Source organism: Drosophila ananassae, chromosome 3L (genome assembly GCF_017639315.1).
Source record: "Drosophila ananassae strain 14024-0371.13 chromosome 3L, ASM1763931v2, whole genome shotgun sequence".
Taxonomy (NCBI): Eukaryota; Metazoa; Arthropoda; class Insecta; order Diptera; family Drosophilidae; genus Drosophila; species Drosophila ananassae.
In genome coordinates, this window is record NC_057929.1 from 9694013 (window position 1) to 9703373 (window position 9361).

At 47.5% G+C, this 9361-nt stretch overlaps 3 protein-coding genes across 4 annotated transcripts; 2 read left to right on the forward strand and 1 right to left on the reverse strand.

Moving 5' to 3' along the window:
• Positions 1 to 2444: 2444 nt before the first annotated feature.
• LOC6494603 (circadian clock-controlled protein daywake) lies at positions 2445 to 3330 on the reverse strand. Its single transcript, XM_032450574.2, has 2 exons — positions 3207 to 3330; positions 2445 to 3155 (listed from the first exon to the last, which is right to left on the reverse strand). Exons 1-2 carry the CDS (start codon positions 3271 to 3273, stop codon positions 2467 to 2469), a joined length of 756 nt encoding a protein of 251 aa, XP_032306465.1. The 5' UTR covers positions 3274 to 3330; the 3' UTR covers positions 2445 to 2466.
• Positions 3331 to 4754: 1424 nt separating this feature from the next.
• On the forward strand, positions 4755 to 6974 carry LOC6496003. Of its 2 annotated transcripts, XM_044715383.1 has the most exons (2): positions 4755 to 4869; positions 4925 to 6974. In XM_044715383.1, the coding sequence occupies exons 1-2, from the start codon at positions 4815 to 4817 to the stop codon at positions 6919 to 6921; spliced, it is 2052 nt and encodes a 683-aa protein (XP_044571318.1). In that variant the 5' UTR covers positions 4755 to 4814; the 3' UTR covers positions 6922 to 6974. The 2 variants fall into 2 exon arrangements, with proteins under 2 accessions (XP_044571318.1, XP_032306464.1); XM_032450573.2 differs by lacking the exon at positions 4755 to 4869 and having other exon boundaries at positions 4924 to 6974.
• A 295-nt stretch (positions 6975 to 7269) lies between these two features.
• Positions 7270 to 9148, forward strand: LOC6496004. The gene has a single exon (XM_001959990.3). It carries the CDS (start codon positions 7294 to 7296, stop codon positions 9091 to 9093), a length of 1800 nt encoding a protein of 599 aa, XP_001960026.1. The 5' UTR covers positions 7270 to 7293; the 3' UTR covers positions 9094 to 9148.
• The last annotated feature ends 213 nt before the right edge of the window (positions 9149 to 9361 follow it).

The window sequence follows — 9361 nt, forward strand, 5'->3', positions numbered from 1 at the left end:
GACTAGGTGACTGGGTGAGTGGGTGGGCGGTTTGGGTATGAAGAGGAGTCTCAACTCCATGCCACACTCCACTCCATGCCACACTCTACACTCCAAAGCAAAAAAGCTCTTACGTGAGCGCTCTCATATTGCGCTGCCTTATGTATGACACTTAAACATGCAAAGCTGCTTGCCGAGATGATTTATATTAGCCATGATTTCTAGCAATTTTTAGCACTTTGCGTAGCGTCGGAGGTGTTGATTGTTGTTGAAATTTCTGCCGCACCAGATGACGAGGGGACAGGATGAAATAAGTGGTTATATGGGTTCTACGCTCTACGCTCCCCGGTGACATATTTCGGGCCATGATAATAAAAACTTATTTGACTTTTCTTCTTTTCTGTTCTACCCCCGAGCAGGTTGATTACATGGGGGGTATTGTGCGAAAGTGGCATTACCAGCTGACGTAAAGAGTTAATGCAGATGCCAGCGAAAGGGCTCTAGACAAGGACCCCGAAATTAATATATCTTGACTTGCATTTAATGCCGCGAAACGATACTGACAATTCTGCAGGATCCTCATAACCACCCGGGGGTAATACGAGCCAAATGTTGGCCAACTGCTGCTCGTGCGAGAGCGGCAGTAAAACAATTACAGGCCACAAAGCAAAGTCCGGGCCCACGTTACGTATACGTAACGTAATGCGGGCAAGAAGGCAACTGTGGGCGCCAACCGGGAATGGGACTGGGACTGGGAGTGGGAGTGGCCGGCCTGCATAGTCGACCAAACACACGGGCACACTTGGGCTATCAAATTAAGTAATTGCATAATTGTTTCACTAGCATTTTACTATGCCCACGGGTGGCCAAAGTGCCGAGGCACCACCACCCATTGCCCCACCACCCAAAACCATCCTAGCCACCCCCCCTTTGGAGGAAGCTTCCTGCCTTTGACTTGGCTCTTTGTGTGTGCGCCAAGTTTCTTTTATTTGCCTTTTGGTCGATGGCTAATCCCCGCCCGCCTTCTGCTACGTGCCTGTCTTTGAGTTTTTCGTTTTTGTGGCTCCTATTTTTTTCCTTTTCCGCCCCGTCCGCCCGACTGCCTGCCCCCTCATAAATCACCGTCAAATCGTCGAGGGCTTAGTCCTTCGGAGCCCTCAGTACTCCATGGCCTTTAATTGTTTTGTTATAGACACATATCCGTGCGATTCCGTGGCCACGCCAAATGCCGAATGCAAAATGCAAATGCCTGCAGACCGCAAATGTTGTAAAAGCCCGCCGCACCTGCCGGCTAGCCAAGTGTTCCTCCAACCAAGTGAAGTCCTAGTGGCCAACACATCTGGAAACAGTGGTTGAAGTTCGAAATCTTTGATACTTGAAATATACTACTTAAAATATTTTAATAAGTTTTTAAACCATCAGACTATCTTATTTTTGCTTTAGTGTATAATTTCCTTCATTAACTTAAGTAATACCCTTTTATATAGTTTCCAACCCACTGTTTTCTGGGCAGGCAACTTTGTGGCAGCCATTCCACTTGGCCATTCCCCGATAAGGCCAGCCGAGCGGTCAAATATGGCGCTAACATTATTAACTTTGGCCCTTGGATGTCTGTGTTTGTGGCTCAGAACCGTATCGAGCGTGTGAATGCGGCAAGGTAAGTATTTATATATGGGTTTGCTATTTGGCCAGTAGCTGGTAAGAAAAACCCGAAAACCCAATTATGATTTTGTGTGGAAACACAGCTAACTTATCCAATGAAATTTCTCAGTCGTTTCAACCCCTTGCCTGCCATTCTAGACTCTTTGTTTATTTTTAACCCATCTAGTGTTAGTGTAAATCGAACATTTGTCATTTTTAATTACAGGCACTAAGCCCTGATTGATCTACTTCTTGGGATAACGAAGATCTGGCTGAGGAACTGGATTTATAGTCAGTGGGGCGCTGAACAGGCCATTTGTTGCGCCTCATTGCTAATTTCAATATTATTTTTGGAACTCTCATAAGTTTCCTCTGATTTTTTCTTCTCTTTTTTTTGGGTTGGTATTATAATTTTTTCCTGGCTGCCTCTTTGATGCCATGAACTGTTGATGTCTTTATTGCAGTTGCTGCAAGTTGTTGCTGTTCGCATTATAATTTCCATTTCGTTTTCATTCAGTCGGAGATCAGCATCTTCACGGGGCTTTGGCTGTCTATAATTGGATGGTCTGCTACTCGATCTCAAAGGGGAACTCGTGTGCGAGGTCAGACTTTTAATCAAGATCGAGGGTGATAAATGACAGTCCCCATGGGAACTGGGGAACTAAGGAGAGGCGTGTCATTGATGTACCGTCTGGAAATGCAATCGGATGTATATAAACTCTAGCCACAAATATGAATCAATTCAATGATCATTAATCACTATTGCGAAGCGGCATTAAGCTTCATTTGCATAACCAGATATCATTTTAAATGAAAAAAAGTGCTTGCAATGAATGAACTTGCACTTTATTGATCGTTTATAAACATTTCATCGTAAGAGAAGTAATAGAAGAATCGAGACAGCCTGTCGACACCCATGCGGCTGAAATAGGGCAAGAATCTGGACTCCAATTCGTTCCAGAACTCCAGCCAGTGCTCGTTCATCACACGATTGAGGACAATGCTCAGATCCGTGTTCCATTCGTACAGATTATCCAGCGAGAGAATACAGCGATCCAAGTCCACGTTAAAATCCATATCATAAACCCTCAAGTAGCGTTTTCCTTGCCGGAACTCCACGAAAACCTTGAAGGAAATATTCAAATGGAAATTCTGGGCATCGACGTTGAAACTTCCATTGCCCGATGCCCTGAACAGCAAGAGTTTGGTATCGAAATCAAACTTAGCGACGCATTCAAGACGTGGTATCCTGATTTCGATCAATATTTTCTTCTGGGTTGGATCCTGCTCGAACCCTTTGACTGATAATACTGTGGCATTTTCGAGTCCATTCAAGGTAAGGTTTTTCAAGTTGAGTCTCAGACCAATTGGTAAGTCGGTGGAGTCATTGAACAAGGGGAAATTGGGACCGGAAAGCCTGTTAAAGGGCCTAAAATACTTCTCCGGAATACCCTTTGCAAAGGTCTTGATGTAGCTGTTCAAACTTTCAACCAAACAGGTTTCATTTCCAAAGCGACATCTATGGATATTGAATGCTGAACAAGATTTAATAGTTTTATTAATTACAGGATTACCATATAACTTACGAATCTCCATCCATGAAGACACTACTGGGAATATTAGGAAAAGGAATAATCCAAAAGGGTACTGCATTTTAGTCTGGTTTCTGCCACTGCGAAATTAGAACTAAGCCTAAACAAAATCTAATCGTAGTCTAGCCTATTAACTTTTCTTCGATTAACATAACCCGCTGAGACCGGAGGGGGATTCACTTTAAAATGTTTTATTGGCCCAGCTACATTTAATGTTTATAATGGGGCAACTCCCCCTGGACTTTGAATACTTGGAAGATAAAATAGTTCGCTGACGCATTTAAACATCGAACGATGCAGCGTTCATAATAATGAGCTGCACATTGCCCCGGAATGTGGAATGGAGAGTTGGGGGCCGATGGGGAATCAAAATCAGAAACAATACCGCTGTTGCAACATAAACAAATGCGAGTATAAATCGTAAGCCGACAAAGAGAACTTCGCTCGTCAGTCAGCGTCTTGCATTCCAAAGCGTTTGCCTGAAGTCTAAAGTGGATTCTGAGAAATTTTCGCAAAAGTGCGTTGTGTTTTTTGCATATAAAGTAAGCGGGTCCAAAGACACAAAACATTTTGTACTTATATTCACAACGGGAAGTGCCAGTTACAGTCAGTTTTTTTGCTTTCGAGTCAGGAGGGAAGGGAGGCCCTTGACAGGGGCTAATAGCTAAGGTCAACAATTAAACTCATTCTGTCCCTCAGCCCATCACCCAACTGTCTATCCTCGGGTCTGACAACTGCAGTGCCATCTATTTGCAATGCATTAATTTTAGATTGCCCCGGAAAACGACCCTCGGCGTTACTTGAGCGCTCCCTGTCTCTCAGTCCCCTGGCTGGCAGAAATTCAAATTCAAATTCAAACCCAAACACAGGAAAAATCAATCGCCCGCACTGTCAATGTGCCCGCATTTTCCGGCGCTGCTCGTTTTGTTTCTCGTCGTATTTTCATTTCATTTCATTTGATTTTATTTTGGGCTAGGGCCTGGGCTTTGGTTTGGTTTGGTTTGGGGAACAACATTTCACCTTACCCGGGGAAAATCCAATGGCGCGCCAACTATGTAAATATTTGTCACGACCGCATGACAATATTTGTTCAGACTTCAGTCTTTGATTCACTTTTTATGTCAGTGGTGTGACGTTCGAGGTGACAGTAACTAACTGGCAATCTTTATAAGTTATATAATAAGTTTGGCAGGGTATTCAAGATTCGTGGCTCTCTCATAGGACTATCCTTTAGAATATTGTTCTAAGACGTCATAGTTGGGAAAGCACTACACCCTTAAAGAGATCTTGACTGTCTCGCGTTTGTTTGTTGGTTTAGTGCGTCTTGTCCCCAGTGCATTTCCGCCTGGATTCCATCATAAAAGTATTTCGAATTAACAGAAGTAAATCAGAAAAACATTCTGTTGGCGGTGCCAGAAATTGTTGGGCAAACAAATAAATATCTGCAGCAGCATGCGGCCTGGTATTTATGATAAATACGACATTTTTGGTCCGCCTACCTCATACTTCAAACACAATTTCGTTTGTCAGGCGGCGAAGACCACGATATGTCAGAAATGCAGATATATTTCGTAAAGCTATAAATAATCCGCTTCACCTTTGATGAATCCCAGCGGCAGGTGTTTGGTGTGGTGGCTTTACTTTCGTAATTTTAATTGTAAATTGAAATTTTAATTCAACGAAACTTTTCAATAGAACTGTTTTCCTAGCAGCTTTCACATCAGTCGGACAATATACATACATATGTGCTTATATTTTTAATTCTGTTGATTACCAAATTTTTAATTGCCCCATGCTTCGAAAGATGTTCGCCGTGGTAAGTTCCACATGGAGCATTGACTCTCAGCCACCCCAGTGTCACTGCTACCTGCCGCCAACACTGCCGGACTGTTGGGCCAAGGCCGACAAGCTAATACAGGAAAACATGAAGCTGGACATCGACGATGTCACCGACAGTGTGATGAAGGTGATGCGGATCTGCGGGCTGCGTCCCTGGGAGGTGAAGCGGAGTGAGGAGGTAATCCGTCGCTCCCTGACGCATTACGAAGAGGTGCGAGAACGGATCGATCGGGTACCAAGAAAGCGCTTCTCCAAGGAGACCTTCCTGCACGGTCTGGCCAGCGAGGCCCAAATGAACCGGATGGACGCCCAGATGGCCTACGCCATTATCAAGAGGGCCTTCAAGGCGTTATACTATGGGACGGGACAGGATGGAAAGCGGTACCTCGCCCTGCAGGAATTCTTGATGCACAGCCAGGAGTGCCTCTGGCTTCATGCCGCACGCCGCACGGCAGAAATACATGCCGTCCTCAACGGAATGATGCACTCCGAGGAGCAGCAGTTCGAGGAGCGCATCGAGTGCGTCTACAAGAACCTGTTTGATGTCTTGCAGACAAGAGTCGTCTTCGCGGACAACTGGGTCTGCAACTGCGACCCAGCACCGGAGGGCAAATCGGTATCCAATGCTGTCTCTACGATGACCGCCCAGATGGAAGTACTCTTCCACAAGCAGAACTTGGAGCTCAGCACTGGCGCCTCCGCAATGACATACCAACGCCTGGAGACGAACCGGACGGCAGGCTCGGAAGACTCGCGCTATAACTACTTCCTAAAAAGGGCCAATAACAAAACAGATCAAAAGCAGCCAGACATTAGTGGTGATGGCAGCGATCTCAGCCAAACCAAGTGCAACTGCCCCCATTTGCGCTGCTTTCGCGAGGAGGGTGAGACTCGGGAGGCGCCAGAAATCACGGCGGAGTGTAGCCAGGGACCCTACATATGCCGCTGGCTGCCGTTCACCGAAGAAGACGACACCTTCGACGAGCACTGCGCTCCGTTCCCGCCCCTGGAGGAGGTGTGCCCACCCTGTGACCAGAAAGAGCTCTCCTGCGACGCGGAGTGTACCTGCACCTGTCAGGTGTGCAAGTGTCGGCCGTTCTATGAGGGCGACGACGACATCGGCGAGGAAGAGAACCTCGGCGAGAAGCAGTCCAAGAGCGGAGTGGAGGACTACGACACCGACTACTGCTGGCTGGCTCCGTTCCGAGGTAGCAGCAAGGAACGATTGGACAGAAAGAAGATGGCGGTCCAACCTGAGGAGGTACCGGTAAAGGAGGAGGCTGCTGAGGAGAAGGACGCCTTGTCCAAATGTTGCTGCATGTGCAAATACAAGCGTGATTTTCCTCACCTCTTCACTTACCTGGCACCCTTCAAGGAGGAACCAGAAAGGCAGCCACAGGCTCAGCCATCTAAGCCAGAGCCAATAAAAACGCAGCTGCCCCTTTTCAGTGAAAGTGAGGATCTGCTTTCCAAGCCTCCACCACGAGGAGTCTCTCTGGCGGGCTATCGCTGCTGGGTTAAGTCCAAGCCATCGACATCCTCTGAATCACAGGAGGAAAGGGATCCACTTGTGATGGTTTGTAGCCAGGAACAAAAAGTAAAGGGAGGATCAAAAGGTCCCGAAATAATTGTGACCACCAAAACGCAGCACCATCCGAGCCCCGACAGTGCAGGAAACGCAGCTCCAGCAAAGCCTACAGCCAATCCACCAGCCAAGGTGGCGCCTAATCCAACCCCCTCTAAGAGCAACAAGCCGGCTCCAGCTCCCGCAAAGCCTCCAGTGGCTCCCAAACAACCTGATCAGCCACAAGAGGAAGATAAGCTTACCAAGGAAGACATTTTAGATATCATAGGCCTCAGGTTTAAATAGTTCCTTAAATAAATCAGGTTCCGAAGTTAGAAGTCCAACCATCAATACATAGATATGGATCGTTTATTAAAAACTTATCTTCTTTGATGGCGCAACATTTAAAAAAAAACTAGTTTTTTTGGTTAAATGAATGAAAGATTTGGCTACTGTTTCCCTGCCTAGCCAACGTGTGTTGAAATATATGGCTTTCGAGTGGTATAGGCTGTAGTAGAGCAGTAAAAGGCTTACGTTTTTTAACTCTTGATCGGAATGCTTCCTTTTTTTTTAATAGGCTATAGTTATCTATGATAAGTTCCTCACATCAGTCACTGATAGGCTTACATTTATTTTTTATTTTGTTTATTACCAAATTCTGAAACTTTCCGGAAAAACATGTATCAGGTAAGTTCTCTATGGAGCAAGCAGTCGCAGACGCAAGGACGTTGCATGTGTCGCGTGCCGGGAAATCAGGACTGTGGCATTAAAAATGATAATATTATCGAGGAGTACCTCCAGTTGGACATCGAAGATGTCACCGACAGTGTGATGAAGGTGATGCGGATCTGCGGGCTGCGTCCCTGGGAGGTGAAGCGGAGTTCGGAGGTGATCCGTCGCTCCCTGCAGCATTACGAAGAGGTGCGAGAGCGGATCGATCGGGTACCAAGAAAGCGCTTCGCCAAGGAGACCTTCCTGCACGGTCTGGCACAGGAGGCCCAAATGAATCGGATGGACGCCCAGATGGCCTACGCCATTGTAAAGCGGGCCTTCAAGGCCTTCTACTATGGGACGGGACAGGAAGGAAAGCGGTATGTCTCCCTCCAGACCGGCTTGCCCCACAGGCAGGAGTGTCTCTGGTTGCACGCCGCACGCCGCACGGCAGAGATACACGCCGTCCTCACCGGAATGATGTACTCCGAGGAGCAGCAGTTCGAGGAGCGCATCGAGTGCGTCTACAAAAACCTGTTCGATGTCCTGCAGACAAGAATCGTCTTCGCCGACGACTGGGTCTGCAACTGCCAACATAGCAGCAAGCCGGCCTCCACTGCGGTCTCTTCGTTGACCATTGAATTAGAGGTCCTCTACGTCAAGCAGAACATGGATCTGAGCCTTGGCGCATCCGCACCGACCTCCCAACGTCTTGAGGTAGACCGGGCAGTAAGCTCGAACGCCCTCAGCTCCGCATCCTCGCGCCATAACTACAGCCTAAAGAAGACTCAAAATAAATCTGTTTCCCAAAAGGACTCCATGCTCTTCAGTGCCGGCTCCATTCTCAGTCAGGCCAAGTGCAACTGCCCCCCATTGCGTTGCTGCCGCGAGGAGGGCGAGGCTAGGGAGGCACCAGAAATCACGGCGGAGTGTAGCCAGGGACCCTACATCTGCCGCTGGCTGCCGTACACCGAAGAGGACGATATGTTCGGCGAGCACTGTACTCCGTTCCCGCCCCTGGAGGAGGTGTGCCCACCCTGTGTCAAGGAAGAGCTCTCCTGCGACTCGGAGTGCACCTGCACCTGCCAGGTGTGCAAGTGTCGACCGCTCTATGACGGCGATGACGATATCGGCGAGGAAGAGAACCTCGGCGAGAAGGTATCCAAGAGCGGAGTGGAGGACTACGACACCGACTACTGCTGGCTGGCTCCGTTCCGGGGCAGCAGCAAGGAAAGAATGGACAGAAAGAAAGCCAAGGCCCAACCTGAGGAGAAGGCACCGGTGAAGGTTGAGATTGTCGAAGACAAGGAAACCTTGTCCAAGTGTTGCTGTATGTGCAGATACAAGCGCGACAATCCCCATCTGTTCACTTACCTCGCGCCCTTCAAGGAAGAACAGAAGAAGGAGCCAGAGCCCGAGCCTGAGCCACCAACACCAGAGACAATCAAGAAAGCAAAAGCCAATGAAATCGAGGATCTGCTTGCGAAGCCACCTCCACCTGGTATCTCCCAAGAGGGCTATCGCTGCTGGGTAAAACCGAAGCGCTCGGCGACATCCATAGCGCAGGTGGAGCGCGACCCACCCCATTTGGTTTTTTATGATCCCGAAGTAGTGGAAGTGGCAGCTCCTCCCGCCAAGGGTAAGGGAAAGGGGAAAAAGGCCAAAAAGGCTGCTCCTACTGCGCCTGATGCTCCGATCGTCAAGAAGGATGAAGGAAAGTTCACCAAGGAAGACATTCTTAAAATTATCAACCTGAAGGCTGCCTGAATGAACCTGAATGAATACATGTTGTGATACTTTAAATACATGTCCTATTAATTAATTTTTTATTAAATATTTCAGGTCCAACCTGAGAGCTTCGGAGTAGCCAATATCTTTTTCTGAAAAGTAAAATGGTAAAGTTCCTTTGATTCTGTACTATTTTGAAAGGATTTTCTTTCCTTTTTGGGTGACAAATCAAAGATTTTCGAAGGAGAACCCCCAGCTGCACACACAGGCACTCAATTTCCGGCACTCAACTAATGTCAGAGGGGGA